General features: G+C 40.0%; 1 protein-coding gene across 1 annotated transcript in view; it reads right to left on the bottom strand.

The window, feature by feature from the left end:
- The window catches only part of tgfbr1b (transforming growth factor, beta receptor 1 b), a 79,147-nt gene that overhangs the window by 18,022 nt on the left and 38,592 nt on the right, over positions 1 to 22,533 (bottom strand). The window contains exons 2-4 of the mRNA XM_088072256.1: positions 12,693 to 12,941; positions 7,224 to 7,493; positions 2,541 to 2,771 (exon numbers count right to left, since the gene is read on the bottom strand). Of these exons, the coding sequence (XP_087928382.1) occupies positions 2,541 to 2,771; positions 7,224 to 7,493; positions 12,693 to 12,941 (750 nt within the window). The remainder of the gene's footprint in view (positions 1 to 2,540; positions 2,772 to 7,223; positions 7,494 to 12,692; positions 12,942 to 22,533) is intronic.

The following is a 22,533-nucleotide window of genomic DNA, read 5'->3' as shown; positions in this document are numbered from 1 at the left end:
CAGGGATGACGTTTTTCTGTAGGCTGATGCAGAAGTTAGCTTTGCCTTGGTTCCCATGTTAAAAGGCCTATAGGATTTTTCCACTGGATTTGAATTAATGTAGAAAATAAGCTCTGTGACAAACGTTTATGATACTTACATGTTTTGTTCAGCAAAATCTTCATAAATGAGCCACTCTTTTAGGGCTTTTAAGGCCGAAAATGCAATCACCAAAGGTAAAATGGTAAAGTTAGGCTATAAATGAACTATACTACAGTCAGATAACTCATCTGACTGTAGTATAGTTCATTTATAGCCTAACTTTACCAATTTCATCATCACAAAGAGGCTGTAAAGCATGATGAAGCGCCTTTTTCAAGACAAGAAAAGCTTCAAAGTTTGTGAGTATTTGCTGATGTGTTTTATGTCGTAGAACAAAACATCAAAGTTTCTTTAGCTTGTGTTAACCACTGACCTTATTAAAGGCATTTTACCAAAAACCCATCGACTGTGAACTGGGAACCGGAGATGCTGAAATGCTAACTCTATGTGAGTTTTAGGACTCATTACTGGGGCACTCTATTATCCAACTTGCTATATAAACTCCACAAACTGCTGCTAGGAAAAAAAAAGATCTCTGACAGCGCTACAGTCATGGACCCAAAAAAATATGTCATTAAAAAGGGGATACATAATGATACAAAGGGGGCACACAAAAAAAGTCTGCTGACTGATTTACTTGTGATTTTTATAACTTCTGCATTATCTGCTGTCTTCAACACACAGTTCTGAGTCCACTTGCTCAGTGGAGCAGCTTCAGTCTTTGTATGTCTTTACTCAGCAGAGGCACAGCAGCCTTTAGTGTCGAAAGGCTATGACTTGTGACGTGTAACCAATCAAACGGTCCTGAAGGTGGGACACTGAGCAAGGCTACAGAGCGGTGACAGCAGACAGAGGGGCTGCATTGGAGCCAAAAGTAGCACATTTTTCCATGAAGTTATTTTATCAGCTTTTGGATTTTAATCGTAAAAATAATAAGAATATAAAAATCACTATGAGGTGGTAAATAATGACATTGTGGCTGCCTCCACAAATAAATGCATTAGATACTGCAGTTCCTGTTTGCTGTGTAACCATGGATATAGACAGCAATCAATGGCTTACTGGTGACACTGAAGAAAAGGTCTAAACATGATGACTATCAGCTGTATGGATGGCATTTTCTCTGATTTCTCAGCAGATTAACCATTTATCTGCGACCAATATCCACCTGGAAAGAGTGAGTCAGATGAGCTATTTAGCTCTTCCAGCTATTTATGCTGTCTGTGTGTCCGATTTGACTGAATCATGAAGTTGTTTGTGTGGACATATTTTCCTCTCGTAGTGTCACCATAACTTCATCATGTCTTACATATAATGTATAAATAATAACCTGCGAAACCCCCTATCAGTCAATACTGTAATCAGGGTTTATATACATTTTTATCAATAAATTCCCACAATTTTCTGCAAATTTTCAAGATGGAAGACATACAGTCTCTCAAATGACCATCTAGACTCCATATCTGTATCTGTTCTTTTTCCGCACAGAATTTTTTAAGAAAATTTTTAAAGAGAAAAAGAAAAGCTTTTTTTTTTTTTTTTTTGTTTTTACAATTTTTTTCTTTTGCTTTAAATTTTGTTAGCAATATTTGAAAAAAAAGGGCTAGGGTTAGGGTCAAAAAAGATTTTGGGCAACTTTTTTTCTTTAAGAATTTTTGGTGAAGTTTTTCTAAAGCTTTTTGACGATTTTGTTTCTTTAAAAAGGCCATTAAAGGCATGTTTTCTTTAAAATTAATGACACGCTTTATCACGACATTCCTTGAAGACATCATGCCACATTATATATATTTGTAAAACAAAATTCCATAACTTTTCCAAAACTTTCAGGGTATATTTAGTTTTCCAAAACTTTTCCAGGCCAAAAAATTACTGTTTGCTATTTCCATGACTTTTCCAGGTTTTTCACGATTGTACAAACCCTGTCAATAACAAACTACAACCCCCCCCACCATCAGTCAAACTGTAATGAACACACAATCCCATTAACTCCTGTGTGTGTGTGTACGTGCGTGCGCGCGTGCTGTTGGAGTTGCTAAGACAGTGTGGTAATGTGTGTTTGGCCTTTACTGTGAACTGGTCCTCCCCCACACTGTCTACCAGCCCGTCTATTCACAGTTAAGGCTCGCTGCACTAACTTCACCTTTAGCGGAGCTGCTTTCCTGCTCTGACAGCTCAAGGTTCACATGTAGCTTAAGCTGCCCACACAGCTCAGCTCAGGGAAGATCTCATTTACAGGCTTTAGAATAGATACGATTGAATCAATCTTAATTCTTTGGTGCTGCTTGAATTAGCCTTATAATTTAGCTATCCGTTTCCATTCATGTCTTTGTGTTCAGTTATTCTTGTCTGTTCCTGCTGCCTCTGGTCTGATTTACACTCTGTTCCTCTCTGTATGCTAACCCTAAACCCACAGTCTTATCTTAATCCAGCCTCTTGCAGCTCCTCTGGATGTGTCCCACCTTTGTTATCAGCAGCGATGAAGCCCAGAATGTTCTCGTGTCTCAGCATCACGGTCTGGTAGATCTCAGCCTCGCGGAACCAGGAGCGCTCCTCGCGGGAGGAGAAGATCTTCACTGCCACCTCCTCGCCACGCCATTTACCCCGCCACACCTCCCCGAAACGGCCCTTCCCAATGCTCTCCTGGAGGATGATGGTCCTGGCGATAGTCCTTTGGACCAGCAGTGGCAGGCCTGAAGAAAAACAGACAAACTTTGAAGAAGTTGACAGCCAGGTGTGACAAGGAACATATTTCCTGATTGTGGAAAAAGAGGAAGGTGGAGGAGTGGAAAGAAAGACAAATAAGGAGGAAGTACCAACCGCCACTGTTTTTGACCGTTTTTGGTCAGCAGTTTTGAAACTGCAACATTTTCTTGTAATATTACAGCCGAATTTCTGAGGAACAACTTTATTTCCTTCATCTGTCCTTGAATGTCTACACTAGGCATGTCTCATCCTCACTAATGCTTCCTAATTCATCTGTTAGTCAGACAGAATGCACAGAACCAAAGTTACATATTCACACTTATGACGTCTTCACTGACAGCCCAGACAGCAGTTCAGAGCCAGGCCTCTTTAGACTGCAGCTTAAAGACGGACTTCACCCTAATCCACTTTCTGAGTCAGTAAACTACATGTACAGTTACTTATTTACATTCTCATCTCATCTGATGGAGTTTTTTTATCAGGTGTTTTCTTTTGTCAAGTAAAGATCTATTAATTTTGTTCTCTTGACCCTCCAAATATCTGAAATATCAATGATGTACTCTGGGTCACTCTGCCCCCAAAGGACGAGGCAACATCATGTTCCACGTGTCAGTTTAGATGCGAGATACTGAGCACTGAAGCAGCGATCTGGCAGCAGTAAGGGGCAAGAAAATGTCAGTGAGTGTGTTTACATGCAAAAAAATATTCCAGTTTTTGCCCTTATTCCAAAAAAGATGATATTCCTACTTAGCTTTGCATGGCTAATGAAAATGAATATTCCACCAATATTCCTGTTTACATGCAGCCATGCAAACTCTAAAACGCGGATGTGCAAAACTTTAACGGCTCTGCTGTTGCTTTCGGAAAAATCAAGAAAATATTTTTCTTGTCTAATTAGGATGTATAAATGTCATCTTGTTTTTATCTTACCAGCTCCCTTTTGTACATTTCATCCAGAGGAGAGCTCTCTGTGATGGAGCAGGGCAGCCTGCTGCATGGCATGCATGTTTTCGACCATCTAGCTCATAGTTCAGCTATTGCTGAATGTACATTTATATAATGTACTTACATAGACAGAAAATAAAGTAAAGTTAAAGGAGCGTTATGTAAGTTCTGAACATAATATTAGTTGAAACCATTCAAAAGGTGAACTAACCCTATCAACAGAGTGTGAAGAAGTCACAGTTTTTATGTTCTTTCCAAGATGCCTATGTACTGTATTGCAGAGATATCAGCTGCTAAGCAGCCAGGGACGGGCCGTCCCTTCTGCTATAATGCATCCTGGCCTGAGAGGCGACAGTGAGTCACTGCAGCCCCTGGAAAGAAGCAACATGCCGTGGCAAAGAAAAGAAGCGACATATGAGGAAGCAAAACAAGAGTAAATATTGGTGTGGCTGTTTAAGACAGAGGAGACAGCTGTGTGTTCTCACACTGATGCCTTTTCAGGTACCAAACTTTGATACAGATTAATTTAATGTTAATTGGTACTCTGTAGTGCTGATGTTATTTGGTCAGTAGTCTTTAAAGTATCAAGTTTGGAACCCAACCCTACTGATATCATATTAGAAGTGTCATAGTGTTATGACTTTTTTCCTCATAATATGTTGATTTTATTATGACTTAATTTTCAAAATGTTTTTTTTCTCTATTAAAAGTGAATGCGGCATCATACTTAAGCCCATTGAATCAAGCAATTAAATTAAACCAAATGTGTTGTGGTGGGAGGATGCTGCACTCTGTTACCTCTGTTTGTCATTCCTAGTCTGAGTGCTTTATCTCCCTCTTGTCTGAGTGGTGCATATTTCACAGCCCACTCACCTTTGAACAGCTGATATTTACTAGTTTAGTGGAGATAAACATAAGGTTTACCTTCTGCTCGATAACTCCGAGAAAACTGGACCTTCAGTACAACAACTGTAACTGTCAGATCACTAGTTTGGCAAAGAGCTGATGCGGAAACAAAATGATAGTGGAATGACAATCCTCCTACCATTTCAACAGGCACCACACACACACACACTCACACACACACTCTCTCACACACACACACACACACACTCACACACACACTCTCTCACACACACACACACACACACACACACACACTCTGAGTCAGCAAAGTGATTAAAACAGCCCACGCAAGTCTGCCAACACACACACACACAACAGACACAACAGGCAGACAGACACACACACCACACAAAAACACACACACACACACACACAATTGCATATTGTGCAATATGGTGCAAATAGCTAGAAAAACTGAATCCAAATTTTTCCTTGGCAGCATGTTGGAGGTGCCAGTCTCCACAGAGAGGTGCTAATTTATGGCCAGCATAAAGAACAGATTTTGCCAAAGCACTCTGTGTGTGCGTGTGTCTGTGTGTGTGTGTGTTTATGCACTTGCACAGGCTGAATCTGGGCCAGCCACTTATTAAAAGAGACTCTTACTTTAAGATGTGTGCAGCTGCAGATTCTATACATGTGTACACACACAGAGAGGACAGTGTGTGTGCTCCTATGTCCTTTAAAATAGTTACACACTCACACAAACAGGATAACATCAACTTAAAACGACACCACTAAAACACAAGTCCTCACTGTAATTCTGTTTATATTAAATAGTCTTAATACAGCACATTGTTTTAAACACAGATAGTATTGGTGAAACCCTGGAGCTAAGGCACTACCAAAATATTTGTAAGGCCGAGGATAACTGAACCTGCTTCCTAAATAGCTTCCACTTTAGTTTGGTGATGCCAGCGTCACTACATAGCAGTGGAAATGTGTGCACATAAATAGTGGACTGACTGAATGTGGAAAAACTGAGGCATATTGCTGAAATTATTTTTCACCAGAGGATGCACTTCAGAATGCACTTCTTTATACTAAAAGAAGATGAGACATTTGAAGGAATTGATTTTTATAGGTTATTGTTTCATGGTTTAAATGGTCCTCCCAACTAAAGATCAAATTGAGCCGCATGTGGCCCATGCACTACAATGACTTTGACATCCCTGCGTTAATTTGGGGGCAATGCATTGGCGTAATTGATATCATTGATTATGGAAATACATCGATTTGCAAAACGTGCATCATCATGATATAGAAAGCTGCGCATGTTTGAGGGATGGATTCCACCAGAGTGTGAGCAGCAGCCCATGGCTGCAGCTAAAATGCACAGCAGTATACCTGCTATACACAAACACTTGAAACAAAACCGTCCTGGATCGCTCTCTCAAGACGGCAGCAGACAGCACTATTGTGTTCCCTGTCTGTCCTCACCCGAACATGGTGGATTAGAGTTAACAACACATGGAACATGTATCTGTTTGTTAGCAGGACTCACTTCAACTTTCTGCACCCCCTAATGTTGCATCAGTGCATCTCCTGTTGGTGGCTTTTTGACCGTTTTTATATTTTCTGTGTACTTTAATGGCCGTGCACGAATGAGGGAGAAGCGTCAAACTACGTCTGTGCTGCTGCTAGTCTGTAAAGATTACCAGTCTTTGTTATTGTTATTTTCTCTACCACAAACTGATGCCGTAATACATTTGCCAGTGATTATATAAACTGCATCCCTTTGACAAACATTTTAAGATTTAAGTCAAGTATTCAAGAAAAGATACTGATTAACCAGTTCAGGGACAGGACTGCTATGTTATACAACGTTTAATGCATCTACTGTATGTGTCACAGCATTTCTTTGGAGTTTTAGGTCCAGTTTTTTTCTAATCAGGCATCTAGCAAATAGGCTCTTTAATACTACTACTACTACTACTACTACTACTACTACTACTACTACTACTACTACTACTACTACTACTACTTAGTAGTAAAAACACAGCAGTGACATGAAAATTAGAGTAATTCTAAAATAAACTGCTACTATATATTTCTTTTTTTGTTTAAGATGAATAAATACAATTCTTTACATATTTTTATATTAATGAGACTAGTTTTTGATATTTATTTTCAGGTAAATCAATTGTTATATTAACTGAGTAATCAAGAATTAATCTTTTGAATATCAGTAATTTTATTGTTAGATTAGTTGACTAACTGGAAAAATGATCGTTAGATTAATCGAGATAAGAATAATTGATAGGTGCAGCACTAATTAAGAGTTCACTGTATAAGTTCATTATACAATTCAGGATGATGTTTGCTTTCATAAAAAATGTGATACAATTCCTTAAAACCACCATAACATTATTATGAATGATTATTATGTTTTTACTCTGCTGGTATACTAAAGCTAGTGGAACACTGATTAATGGTATTTATTACAGATAATATTCAATGTATTCACACACACACACACACACACACACACACACACACACACACACACACACACACACACAGACAAAATCGATATTGAGGTAATTGGTAATTTGATATTTTCTCCACGTCACCCCAGTGTTGCACTGTACCTGATCCAGAGCCCGAGGTGGTCATGTCATAGATGAGGTCCTTCAGTGTTGTTCCGACCGTGATGAAGGGGTGGTCCATTGAGGGGTCCTCTTCATTGGGCACCCGATGGTGATGGTGGTGATGGGCCCCTGCACCCCCGGCCCCAAGACCCCTGTGGCTGTGGCAAACATAGAACGCCAAGACCAGAAGCAGGCAGAACACGCACACTGGGCCGGCAATAACTGCTGCGAGGGCCACGGGGCCCAGAGGAGGAGGCTTCACTGTGGGGACTGTGGGACAGAGAGAGGACACACACACACACACACACACACACACACACACACACACACACACACACACACACACACACACACACACACAGAGGGCATGAGAACATTTGACAGATCCAAAGTTAATATATGACCTGAGCATGGAGCAGGTTACACCTGGCTCTGACACCAAAGTGAGAGATCAAATGAGGCCGGAGACTGTTGGAAGGGTTCACTCTGAGCATACTGACGGCTGGCAAGTGGCAGGGCTGAAGTGCTAGCCACGAGCCAGGAAGCTAACAGGCCAAGTGGTGCGGGGGCACATTCCATCTGCTAGGCTGATGGGAGATTTGGCCTGTAGCTAACACACACACACAGACACACACACACACACACACACACACACACACACACACACACACGATTCAAAGAGGCAGCTATAATGTCTTCATTAATATATATGTGAGTGACACTGAAAAGTGAGCGCTTCTTTTAAACAAATGAGCCACTAGAGTTTAAATAATTCAGCTAGAAGAGGCTGCCACTGTGCGTACACTCTGCTGACCTTGCATACTTTACAGACACGTTTCCTCCCAGTCATTTCTGTCATAATACTTTTGTTGAATGTGTTCCCAAAGTTGAATTAAAACCTATAAGTCTTTTTAGAATAGAGAACCCCTGTAATGACTCGTAAAACTTGGAAATGGGTTAGGATTTCAGCAATTTTTTTCCCACGCATGCGTGTCCTTTGTATCATTTGTGTCTTTTTGTGCCTCTCTGATGACGTTTTTGTGGATCTGTGAACGCAGCGCAGGTGGAGCTTTTCATAAGATCATTTTTTTCCTCAGCAGCAGTTTATGGAGTTTGAGTAGCGACGTTGATAACAGACCTGGAGATGAGATAGCATTTCAGCACCTCTGGTTTCCTCGTCTCAGAGTCAACGGGTTCTTTGAATGGGTTTTTGGAGCTGGAGCTGTCATTTGTTAACACAAACTAGTTTTATTTTACAAAATAAAATAAATCGATGAATATGTCGCTGTGAAGCTTTTATGTGTCTTTTAAAATGCGGTTATTAACCCTTTGAAACCTGGATCAATATCACTTTTCTTGTGCTGCTTTCAGACACTTTTCAGTATTAATTCACTTTTAAGTATTTGGACCTTGAAAAGTAAGCATATTGGTTTGATTTTTTTCCAAAACATGGGATAAAAAGTAAACAGCATCTTGGCATGAAATGTCCTGCAATTTGCTAAAAAGAATTGTGAAAGGTGATGAGAGAACTGCCTTAAAACAAGCTTAAAAAAGAGAGGGAGAATCATTAGTAAATTATCACATTACTAATGAAAAATATCAAAACTATATATTATTATAATTTTATATGTAATATTAGTTTACAGAAATATATATTATTATTTATATTTATTTTTTAAATTTCATCCATTTTTTTGTATTAAGTCTTACTCTTTTTTTCCAATTTCACGTAATTTTCTTGCAGATTATCACTATTTATTTAGTTTTTGCACACTTTGTGCTTATCTTGTTATGTTACTCATTGCCCCGTTTTCATATTTTCTGTGAGAAATCAAGCCAATTTGGCTTAATGACACTACACACGGCTTTACAGTGTCTTTGTTGTGGCAGCATCTGCGGTGTAGTTAGTCATTGCCCAACGTTAGCTTTTTAGCTCTGGTGATTGCATTTAGGCTTTAAAAGTCATAGAAGTGGTTTGGTTCATGTTTGAAGATTATCTTGCTGAACAAAACTATCAAGGACATTTGACTGCCACAGAGCTTATTTCCTGCAATAACCCAAAACAGAATAGAGAAAAACCTTAAGCTTTTTGACGAGAGAACCAGAGCAAAGCTAACTTCTGCGTCGGCACACAGAAAAATGCCATCCTGGGTCACTCTACAGGCATGTCTTTAGGACATAATTCTTCAACAGAGACAAAAAGACGAGACTGGACCGTTCAAAGTGCAAGTGCGACTTTTCTTACTGAACAAGAAAGAAAATGAGCACTATGAGTAAAATTAAAGAAAATAAACAGCTTTGATCCATACAATCTCAACAAGCTACTGAAGGTGACACAGATACAGGACAATAAAAAGTGCTCTACAGGGGCATAGAAAAAAATGAATTACAAAACATTAAGAAAACATTGAAAATGCATTCAAACACTTAAATACAAAGAAGCAAAAGCGAGCAGATAAGAGGTTGAAGGTTAAAAAAAAAGTTTGTTTTTGGAAAGCCACAGTGAACAATAATGTTTTAAGCCCAGTTAGAGCAGTCCTCAGGTATTCAGTTTGTTCCACAGGTGGAGCACATGCTTCATAGCGCACAAGTAGATCTGAAATGTATTAGGCCCCAAACCATTTAGTGCATTATAGACTAGTACAAGTAGGTAACCTAATCACCACTCACCACACACTACATCACATCTATGTCGCCACTTTGGACTCCAGGAAACAATATCGTTTTCCAAGGCCAACAGAGCATCACATTACAGTTTATCTTCCACTAAGGCCACATTTTGGTTTCCATTCAATTTGTTACCAAGTGTGCATTCCAGCCGGAGCTGCTGTTCTTTCTTTGCTCTTATGGACTAGTTTCCGTCACGTTAGCTGTAAACATGAAGGCTATTTAAATTAGGTTTTACACTCAATGCCTTAATGAACCTCCACTCAAGTCATGGGTGATCCTCAGCTCTAGTGGTCAAGGGGAGTGTGCACAGTGCCAAATGCAAGCTGGAAAACTGAAAAACCGTACTCAATTAGTGGTCTATTCCCACGCTGGTAGTTAAAACAGTTATGGCAGTTTATAAAGCAGCAACTTTTCACTATTCCACTGTGATTTCAGGCTGGATCAGATAGAAAATCAATCTTGTCCTCTACTAGCACTCTATGGGCAAAGTCACAAGCGCCATGGCGCAATGCAACCTAAAAAAAAAAAACAGTAACAGTTTAAGTGGACACTATATTGAGAATATTTTTTACTGCTTTACCTTGCTGTCAGACTGCCCTTTCCTTTGGTTCTACAGTTTCTTAACCATAGTACTTCCATATGAAAACACACAACTGTGCGTGTTTGTGTAAGCTTCAAATCTGAGGTTAGGTCTGTTTTAGGACCTCTAATGGGCATTGTTATTATTCATTCAATCCTTTGAAACCAAAGCAAATTGGAATTATTATTATTATTATTATTATTATTATAATTATTATTATTATTTCAATTTTGTTTTTGAAATGGAAAAAGTGCTTAAAAATTCTGTAACATACTCTTGGATATGTAAGTATGATAATTAGAAATATATTCTTCCCCAGCTTTTTTCTCATTTTTTTTCCCTAGCTTTATTCATTTTTTAAAATTAATTTCTAAATATAATAATTTCTTGCAATGTGTAGATCATTTCTTACCAAGTTGCTCCTTGCCTTTTTTTCCCATGTTATTGAAAGAAATCGCACGAATTTGCTTTGGGTTCAAAGGTTTAAATACATGAAAGGCATCTGAAGGCAGCACAAGAAAAGTGATATTAAAAGGAAAGGGGCTGAGATGAGACAGCAATTGATTTGTGATGGAATGCAACAGTTATGTGGTACTCAATGGCAAAATTCTAATACACATATTTTATAAAACTTCTACTACTTAAAAAAAATGGAGACAGATGGCCAATGACTGACAACTGTACACCCTTTGATAAGTATGACACGCTGTGTGAACGCTGTCGGTAATGAGTGGCTATGTGTCCCGTGGCCTTTGAAAATACTGATTTCTGTTCATGTGTTCACTCCTCAAACTTGCTGACATATTATTTGTCATAACCTGACCAAGTTAGACAGGTTCCAGACTATCCTTTATTTCTCAACTACCTTTTTGTGTCCTTGACTACACTGAGTAAACAGATAAAAAAAAATTAAATCCAATGTAAAATGCAATGTAAAACAACCTTCTTGATTCTCTATCAAGCTATAAATGCTCATTTTTGGTTTTGTCAGAAAGGTGTAAACTAGTCATTTTATAGTTATTCCTAATGGACTGCATTACACTAAAGGTGTTACAATCAGTATTCTTGTGCAATATTATTGGTTTATAGTATGTTCTGTGCTAGGGCAGTGCATAAGACAAAATATATCATCTGATGATAAAAAATTAAATAAAAATATTTTTATAGTATGCTATCATTTATTTTGTTTAGGATATCTGATTACACATTTTTGTCAGTCCACGTGGCCAAGGACTGACTACACAATGCACAGCAAGAAAACAGCAACAAAACAAACAGACATGGAGAGGCTACGGTTTTGCTCCATGCTCCCTCATCCGGCAATTCCCACCAGTTGCGGTTTGAGTCCGGCATGGCGCAGCACTGCCTGATCAGCTGGAGTGGCAAGATCGAGGAGTTCCATGGTAATTACAGAATCCCGTGAATTAAATCAGTGCAGTAGAAGAAGTAATAACTCTATTCACTCCCATAACTGTCGATGGGGAGTTCCATGCAATTTCCTCTCTATGGTTTTCCTTATAAAAGAGGATAATTTTGTGGTTTTCCACTGACATCATAAGATTCTCCTCATCCATGGTGTCGGTAGTGACCTCTGAAAACCTCTGACCTGTTGGCTCAGCTCATTGTGGTGTTTTGTTGATGTAGTTAAGTGAAATACGATCAGATGTAAACAGGGAGTGTTTTATTCCTGAAAATTATCCAGATATTTGCATGTTCAGAGGTTGTCTGACTTCCTGTCTGCTTTGTGCTTCATTCGGCTGAATTGATGCAAAGTGCTCCAGCGTCTGGCAAAAATAGAAGGCTTGCATTTATAATCCGCAAGCATCCGACCGCCGGAGCTGGGACAGAGTCGATTGACAACGTAGTGGAGCCAGTAGAAGTTAACACATAGACTAGAGTGTATTCTATTTGCTCTGTCTGCCGTGACGGAGCGGAGCCGGACCGCACAAGGAACTGGAGGAAATTAATTTCCTCCGGTAAGCAGTAATGCAGTGTATATGTCTTAGGCTGTTACTGTGAAATAAGACTAGATGGAGTGAAGCTGTATTGTGCTGTCTTTGACAATCAGAGTATTGTCATATTTGGGATAATCGTGGAATATACATATGCACGTTAATGTAGTGAATATAAGGCCCTCACAAGTGTATTAACACATGTATATTTGTGTGTGTGTGTGTGTGTGTGTGTGTGTGTGTGTGTGTGTGTGCGTGTGGGCTTACCAGTAATGACGAGGTCAGGCTCTTTGTTGCAGTAGTCCGTGGTACAGCACATGGGGTAAATGCCCGTGTCATGTTTGACAGACGGGGCACAGATAAAGGGCCGATCTCGCGGGATCAGTTCGTTTTCGTGAACACACTGGCGCTGCTCAGTGGTGAGCCGGCTGCCTGACTTGCGGATAGCGACGAAACAGACGCCGTCTGTCGTGCAGCTGGAGTTGGCACTGCAGCGGTCACAGTAACACTGGAGAGCTGGAGGAAGAAGGGAGGAGAAAGAGATGGAGAGTTACAATCGAGGCTCCAAAGGAGATATTCTCATAATCCAACAAGTTATGTAGATTTAGGAAAGATGACCAGTCCCTCTAGTTTTCAGAGCTGTTGTTACACCAAAGTTACCAAGCAATCCAACAGTTCACAGTCCACAGTAATATATTTATTCTGGGTTTATGCATATTTCTACCAAAAATTTTCCATGACTTTTCCATGACTTCCATGAGGCTAATTTTCAAGACCATCTGTTCTCTGAAGCAACCATCTATCCTTCTTATGGCTTTTTTTCATTGCAGATGTTTAAAGAGGACCTTTTAAAGCATATCTTTATATTGTTTGGGCAATTTGCAATGGAAAAAATGTCATGATTTTTTTCTCTTTTAAATTCTATGGTGATTTTAAAAGAAAAACCTTTGGAGTTTTTTTTGTCTTGAATTGTTTTTGGCAACTTTTGGCTTTTTTTTTCTTTAAATATGTGTGGCAATTTAAAAATTTATATATATTTTCTTTTTTTTAGATGGCAACTTTTAAAGAAAAGAATTTTGCTTTTTTTCTTTAATTTGAAGGCATGTTTTGATGTGTGTTTGTGTGTGTATGCTTGTGTGTGTGTAAGTGTGTGGGCGTTTGGTGGGACTCTCACTGAGGACATGTGAGACGTTACATCACTCCAGTCATACTTTACACACAGACTTTATTTTGCTCCAAATGTTTGCTCAGTCCCTGCGCAGTGTGTGCGTGAGACAGACAGACACACAGCTGTAGTACAGCTGGAGAGCACAAAGCTGACATTAGAGGAGACTCCGGATGGAAGGCGGGCCCTTCAGTCCTCCTTTCCAGAGAACTGTGTCTCAAATCAGATAATGATGATTCATTTTAATACTGTGGAAATCACAGTGATCGTAGTTACTTTAATCGAATGCTTACATGTTAAAAAACTTGGGACAGAATTGTCCAATACAAATGACGTTTAATGTGTATCTGCTAATCAAGAACTCTGCTTTATATTATTCCCATGATCCTTTCCTGGCAGTAACCAGTCTGCTTCCAGCTGGCTACCTGAGGCTGCTTCTGCGTGCACTTTGAAATCAACACGGGAGAAAGATGGTCCTTTTCCCTCAATGACAAACATCAGTGTCCTTTAAGTTTATGACTTGTAGTGATGGAGACAGAAAATGAGAGCACACGGAGAGAACCTATGGCTGAGGCCGTCCTTGTGAGGTGGACTTATGCCAACTGTAGAAACCAACGATAAAAACAGCAATAACCACAATACTTGGGTTAGTAACTGAAGGATTTTTAAAAAGTCAATACTAAAACACAAAAAAGACCCTATCTATTGCAGGTTTCCAAGCATTAAGAATGTTGTGCACACAAATTCATGTTAAAGATAAAGACATTTTAATTTTTTGCCATTTTCAACAAATACCTTGCGCAGACATGAGTGGTCATGTACAGTACCTCTGATTTTTTTCCAACTAGGTGCCTGATGAGTGCATTTCAGTTAACAGGGGAGACTGGCTGAGAAGGTTCACCTGTGCAGATAGCACTAGGCAAAAGGTAAATCAGGTAGGAGACCACCCACAGATATGGCAGTAGGTATTCTGGTCATACAAGACTAAAGTGAAACTTTCTGGACACTCGTTCATAAAGCCCAGCTCTGTGGAGTTCATGGCTCAAACTGGTACTATGGACAGATAGTTCAGTCTCTCTTTTAAACAAATTATGTGACTTTGGAAAGTGATTGGTAGCTCCAGGTCTTTTTTAACTCATTGAGTGCCATTGATGTATATATACGTCAAAGGTTGTTTTTGGCGGCTGGCACAAGGGGGCGCTCTCACGCTCCCTGTGTGTAATTTTGGGGCTGCTGGGATTCGTAGTTGAAGTACAAAAGACGGTAGATCAAAACATGAAGTGGAGTAGCCGGGATCAGAGAGCAGAGTGATCTTTAAGGAGGTGATTCGAAACTACAGCAACAAAGCTACATCAATTCAATATCGGCATAAAATGCCCCCCAAAAAACGGAGAGGGTCAAGTGGCCAGTTTCGCCAGCGGACGCTGGAAGAAACTCTCATGTATCTCCCAAAGCATTGGACACAGCGTACTTTGAAAAAAAAGAGTGGCAGGCCTGGTTGCCTGAATACTGCAGGTAGGAATAATGGAATAGGAGTCCGGTTTTATTTTGTGAGTTTTCTCTCTCTGAACTGGGGCCATAATTTTACACACATTTGTAATACAATTTTCAGAAGTCTTTTATGTCATTGAAGGCAAAATTATAAGATTCAAATCACTGTTTTGCTTGACTCCCTTTCACAAAAATGCATTTTTCTCAGCTTTCTAGAAAAAAAGTGGTCTTTTTGATGAAACTAGCCTCTATTCAACTTCAGATAAATCAAGAATGGAACAAGGTGCAAACAAACATTTCTCTCCATGACGAAAAGGAAAGTTTCTTCTTTCACTTGAGCTGTTCGGTGTTTTCAGAGTCTTTGTATATACATTCTGTGGGTCTTGAAAGATGACTCAAAATGGCCAGAAAAGCTGGCACAAGCCATTTTCCATTATATAATAGGGCTGGCACTCAGTGAGTTAAGAGGCGTAGCAGCAAATGAGGTAAATACTTTGGCACACACCAATTTTCATTATTTCATTTTTCAGATTTTTTTAAAACTTTGTTTTCATTTCACTGTGCCAATTTTGGCTATTCCGTGTAGGTCCATTAAAAAAAATAAATAAATTCAAAAACTCAATTTAAATAACAGTGTCATTAGGGCTGGGTGGTATGGCCTTGAAATAATATCAAAATATTTTTGGGCAATATCACCATATTTTAAATCTCCTCAAAAGCTTCATGAATGCTGGACTGGCAACAAAATCAAATGTCTCGATACGACGAAATAGGTAGATATTGATTATCATCAGTAATGTGGATTTTATGACTTCAGTGGGTATTAGAACAGTCTGCTAAGTTTAGTAAATGACATCACTTTACTGTACTACAGCCCTTAATATCAGGAAAAGACAACAATTGTTTGATATCATATATGATGATATCCAAAATCTCAGGCGGTATGTGGTCTTATATCACAGTAACGGTACATATCGTGTATAGTGCCCATCCCTAGTTGTAATACAACAAAATAAGAAAAATGCCAAGGAGGGTGAATACTTTTGCAAGGCACTGTGCATCTTTTTCTTACATTAAGTGAAAAAAACGGGCAAATGTATATTTGGTGTTTCAACTCGGCTATACATCATCAGAGACATTCATAAAATGTAAATCTGTTTTTCTATGTTTCTTAAAAGCTGTTGGAGGCACAGGTCAGGACATCTTTAATCACCTTAAAACAACAGCAGTCAGGAATGTGCTTAACGTAAAAAGTCTGCTCTGCCATCCCTTAGGCTCTAAACCATTAGTGGTGGTGTTATGGAGTCGCAGGAAAAAACCAGGTCACTGTCTCTGTGTCTCTCTCCACAGTGTCCTTGCCCCCAGCACAGGGCAGACAGAGAGCTCAGAGTCTGGTATCATCATCGTGCAGCTCAGAGACACATCATGCATGACTGGCCAGGTTAAAGCAACACACACCTTCTAAGACATACCTTGTGAATAATTAACAGGGCTGGCACACACTCTGTTGAATAAAGAGTGTGTTTGACATCCACACACACACGGGCAGATGGTAAAGACACACAAGTGGAAATCTACCCTATGATGCAACCTCTTCAAAGGAATAACGTGAGAGTTTACACAGAATGAACTACTAAATAAATGCCAGTAAGAAATACAGTACCAGTCTGAGAATGTGAGTCATTATTCACGGCAGGTTCTTGCTCAAGGAATTCATGGAATTGTCTGGAGGAGAATTCCAGACAGACAAAATGCAGGAGGTGAATATAATTACAACAACAAAACAACAGTGTGTGTGTGTGTCTGTGTGTGTCTGTGTGTGTGTGTGTAGAGAAAGCTGTGCTGCTTCAGGAAGAAGTAAAAAAGGAGACGGATCAAGCAGTGGACGAAAGGAGACAGCTAAATAAAAGCCAGCTGACACTTGTCTCGTCTGACTCAGCCTCAGAACAGATAAGTCAGATATGTCTATTCCACACACACACACACACACACACACACACACACACACACACACACACACACACACACACACACACACACACACACACACACACACACACACACACACACACACACACACACACACACACACTGCACTGTGTCAGCCTCAGATGTCTAGACTCCGAAACAACTGAATTGCTCCATGTGTTGTTGTATGTATGAAAGGGAACCTGCTAACTGGAAGTGGTGGTTCAAAGTCCGTGCAGATACTGAGGGACATATCTGATAAAACCACACAGCTTATGTGTTGAAGTGATTTTGGAATGGCCACATTTTTGTAAGTTATGAATTTATGATGAGTGTTTGAATTTGCCACTGGCCATGTCGACCGAGTTGCGCTTGCTGGTGGGGCTGTGTTGTTTCGGGACACAGGAGGAGGATGGTAGTTCACATACCAGAGTTTGAAGGCTTATCGGATGCTTTAAATCAATCACGCCAAATTTCGGTACCTAAACAGCGCCCCTGGTTGAGAATGCTGGGTTCAGGAGGTGGACGCACTGCAAAGCGCTCCGAAGCAGGGGAGCCACTTTGGGGCGCTTTGCCTCGGTGACAACAGGGCTCTGGGTTCAAAGAGGAGGCCTGACGCGCTGCAAGTTGCCCCAAAACTCGAGAGCCAGCAACAGAACTCAGCTGGCTTCTCAGCAAACTGAAACTTTCACTGCAGCACTGATAGTTGTGGTCTAACCGGTCTATTATATTTTTTATTTTATTCTGCAAATAGCCTTGTATCCCTGCTGTTTGTTATTAAAATTATGCACTTATTACACACATTTGTCATTTGTGTACAAACAAAGAGTGAGAGCAAGAAGACACGTGGGGCATTTACTTGTAATATTACTCAATGCATGAGTTGATGATATGAATCCAACAACACATTAAATTTTACCGTGGCAACTTTGACCATTCCATTTGTCTCTCTTAGGTGAGAGGATCCTCAAGCGCTTAAGATATATATATTGATTTTGATTGGATTATGTGAACATTAGATAATCTATTTCCTCACTTGGAGTAAAGAAAATGTCTTATAGGTATGCACCTGCAACTCTAAACCCCTGCTGTTGACAGAGAACGAGTCAATGCACAAAGACGCTATTTTTAAATATCCCATTAAGAGAGACTCACTACAGTCTGTCTTGAAAATCTCGGCATGCACCCCTGTTCAGTAGATGACAAATCAGGTGCAGACTTCACTCCGTATCACCAACAAGGAAATGCAGCGAGTGCTACTGGACCAAGCCTGCCAGCGAGTGCGCCAGGCTCTAATGCAAATGTTACATAAAGGCCAGGGATGGAATTACATCGTCCAGGTCAGTCACATGATGCCCATAGGCACAGAAATAAATTTTTGCATTGACTCACAGTGGGAAAGAGACATCTGTAAATCATTGGATAATTTTTTGTGAGCATTAAAACCCCTGCAAAACCACTCATCTCACTATCTAGAATTAAGCCATCTGATTCCATAATATTTGGAAAGTCAAAAAGAGCAAAAAAGGTTAAATTTCTAAACCGCCATTTAAACTAGCGAAGCGCTAAAGCAGAAGTCAGTTGCTCCGCTTGCTGAAGTTACCTGCTCGGGCACACTCTGCCACAAGCATCTGATGGTTTAGGGCACTAAAAATGGTACCGCTGGGGTTCCAGCAGCAGTATCAGTATAACTGTTGCCCAACTCTACCTGTATGTATATTTGACTTGTTCAATAATGATCCTAAATGAAACAAAGGGAACATTAACTTGCTGAAGCCACAAATATGAGGTTTTCCATGTCTGAACAGAACCACTGTATGAACTCATTGGCTTTTCCTCTTCAGCAGAGTGACGGCAGAAGCCCCGTATGCATCTCTGTGAACCACACAAACACACAGGTTCTGACATGCAGTTTGGGATGATGAGTGATAAAGATTGGACCTTATTATGGCTCTTCTAGCAGAGCATGAATCAGACGGCGTATAGGGGAAGAGAAAAATCTAACCAGGCCAACAGGTCTTTGGATGCCGACAGTGGTTTTTGGTTACTAAGTCAACAACACAGATGAGTCAGCGGCAGATGAACAAACTCATTACTTCTGTTATTAAATGTAGCAACCAATCATTATGCCCCCCCTCTGCTTCTCCTCCATCATAAAGTCAGCATCAGTGCAGCCGCTTGGTCTGTGCAGAAAGAGTTTAAGCAAAATTTCATGAAGCAGTCACCTGCAGAGATTTCCAATTTCAATGGCCAGGAGGCGTCCCCAAACAAACCGCTGAATGCTTTCATAAAACAACTGAACAATAATCCAAATAATAAAACTGCCACAGGCCTGTCCTCTGAGGGGGCGGCCTCTTACTTTATATCAAGATTTGCTCTCAGCGGCAGGGCTAGTGTCTCTCTGTGAGTGAACAGCCAATTAGAGCACTTATACACATGAAGCATCTGCAGATAACACTGCACAACAGCAGAGAAAGCATCCTGCCGACAGCCACTCGTTCAAAGAATGCAATGCAGTGAGAGTGCAAGGAACACATTAGGCAGGTTTCCATTACACATTTCCTCAAAACTTAAGCAAAATTTTCGAAATGCTGCTAAAATACAATTGCAAGATGACTGCATTTCCATTAAGTGACTGTGACTGTGACTCTTCTGGTGATAACATTCCAAGAAGCATGGTGATGGAGGTTCAAAACATTAGCAGCTTTATCTGTATTGCAACCACACGAGCCATCCTTATTTCCTTACAAAGCCACGTAGGTGTGTTATGTGAACAATAACAGAAAAGCGAGCCCCTTATACGTGAGAGTGGCCATGTATAAGGAATTTCTGAGAGGAATTGTGGTATGAAAACTTGTGAAAAAATGTTTTTGCGATAAATAGGATTTTTTTTCAAAACTGACGTGTTTCCATTCGGCGCATTTTATATTCGCATTTAAATTTGCGCAGTTTGAGGGTTTATGAAACCCGCCTATTGTCTATGGACAACACATGCTGAGGATAAAAAACTGATCACACAAACAATATGATAACGACACATTATGCACTTTTTGATGGATATGAGTAGGTCAAAGAGATTGTAAGTGCTGTGCTTAACAGAGGATATCTTCTCACGCGCTGCATTATAGATTATTAATTTTCTTACAGCAACATGTTGTTTCTCACAGTTCCTTGTTATGATATTTGCATGCAACTATTAATATTCCACCTATAACTATTAACTTTTTATGGGGTACAAGCTAGGAGATATTCTGGCAAAAGCTATTTAGCCGCAATCATAATTTCAGCCAATACAAAATATGTACATTTTATATGTAAAACTAATTTCTCATACAACCTTAACAAAAAGTAGACATTTGTAACAAAATCCAATGACACAACTTTGTCTTTTCAAAGTAGACAGTGTATTAACATAAGAACAAATGCAATGCTAAGATAAATAAACAATACCAAACGATATCTTATAATACAATATACATTGTAGGATTTTCCTAAGAAACAATGTATAGGCTGATACTAAAGTAATTCCTCTCAATCATCACTTATGACTCACTCTCAGTGTGTGACAGTGCGTCTGTAGAGACTCTGCCCTCTGCCTAGATTAACTTCATTTTTTGCTGTGTTGGAGATGTTCCCGAGCACAGGTGAGGTCGCAACTTCATAAAAAGGTAGCGAACAGGTGCCAAACTGTAAGCAGCACACATCCAAGAGGAAGCCACAAAATCGTCACAGCCACAGAAAGACACAAATATAGCAAAATGCCGAGCACACGAAGCTGGTTGGCTATCACTTTCCTCTCCCTGGTGATAGCTGTACAAACAGTAGCCAACAGCTCCTGCAGGGTGATAGCACTTGATGGAACAAGACAGAAAATATTCAGTCCTTTTTGGAAAAAATAATGAAAATGGCAAACACAATATTACTCCAAATTGTGCTCCATTGTTCATTTCTTTGACAAAACAGGGACTTCAACCTTTTCTGGTTGAAATTATTCATTCAAAAAAACAGCAAGCTTCCAGGCAACACCCACACACTTACAAAGACACACACGTAACAGTTAGTCACATCAGTCAGACAACAACTGAGCAGTTTTACCGTTCCTTGATTTTTGTTTGGCTCAGCTTGACTTGAGTTTAATGAGGAACAGAACTACCTCAACATTACACTTTCGTAATGGAAGTTGTGGAATGATTGTGACCGTTACTGACACTAAGATGACACTTTTTGACTTTTTTGTGATGTCAGTTCAACCCAACTGCTGCTGCCAGTAACCCTGCTGGCAGCAGCAGCAGACACTGGACCAACAGAAACAAAGGGGAAGGTCAGCTACAGGGTTGTAAATGTTGATGCTGTTTTTGTTTATCACAATTTGAGGACGGTCTAAGATATCTGCCTCTCAGCTGTCCGTTTCTGATTGGAATCATTTTTGTGGTGCTCATGGCATTGACAAATGGCAAGCACAGAAACAAAACTTAAGAAAATCACACAGTCAGCAATTTGCATGGGGAGCATTTCTGCAGAAGACAGTAGTTGTTCTTGTGAAAAGCTGTGAGACATTTCTTTTCTGTCTGACCAACAGTCAGTCTAGAGACTCACTGACAGATAAACGATAATAAAAACTTCTGTTAGTTGCAGCCCTATTCAAACAATCCACAACCTAGTTTCAGATTTGACAGCATGGATGGCATTCAAATTGATTCTAAAAAACTGTCGATTACACTACAACCACTACTGAATGCTACCAAAAACCAGATTTGATCCTCCTTCACTGTATTTGGAGAAGGGTGATATATTACCAAATGAAAAAAAATAAAAACAAAACTATGTGAGTTGAAACATACCATGATAGGAAGTGAGAACAAATATTGCAAACTTGGGTTAACCAGTGCTACAGTCAGTCTGACGCCAGTGACACCAAATCATAATGATAACTTGACAAATTTCCCATTATCAGCTAACATTAAACATGTGACACTTGTCCCAGAGAGAACCTGTTACGTGGCAGAACATCAGTATTGAGGACAGGGTGCTTCTAATTAAAGCCGGAAAAGATCTCAAACTTGTTGAAGAAACTTGTGTGGCTCTGTTGTAATGAGGACACACACACACACACACACACACACACACACACACACACACACACACACACACACACACACACACACACACACACACACACACACACACACACAGTGCCTCTGATATGATAGAGGAAGTATAAGAGGGCAGACAGACACAAGGCCAGACTCCTGCATTGTGGTCAGACAGAACATGGTCGACTAATCTGCGACGCTGCTTTGAATGACGCCAGGCAGCCAGCCAGACTAAACACACACAATATGGACCAATAGCCTGACTCGCTGCTGCCAAGGCTGCTCCGGCCTACTTTAATATGAAGAGTGTGTGTGTGCGTTCCTCTGGGAGGTGGGGATTTTTGGACAGAGTAGAGCTGTACTTACACAGCATGCATCTGAGAGAAAGTTC

The sequence above is a fragment of the Plectropomus leopardus genome, chromosome 21 (genome assembly GCF_026936395.1).
Source record: "Plectropomus leopardus strain MGB_pleo_1.0 chromosome 21, ASM2693639v1, whole genome shotgun sequence".
NCBI classification, from domain to species: Eukaryota; Metazoa; Chordata; class Actinopteri; order Perciformes; family Serranidae; genus Plectropomus; species Plectropomus leopardus.
Note: the sequence above shows the minus strand (reverse complement) of the source record. Positions and strands in the feature narration are given on the sequence as shown.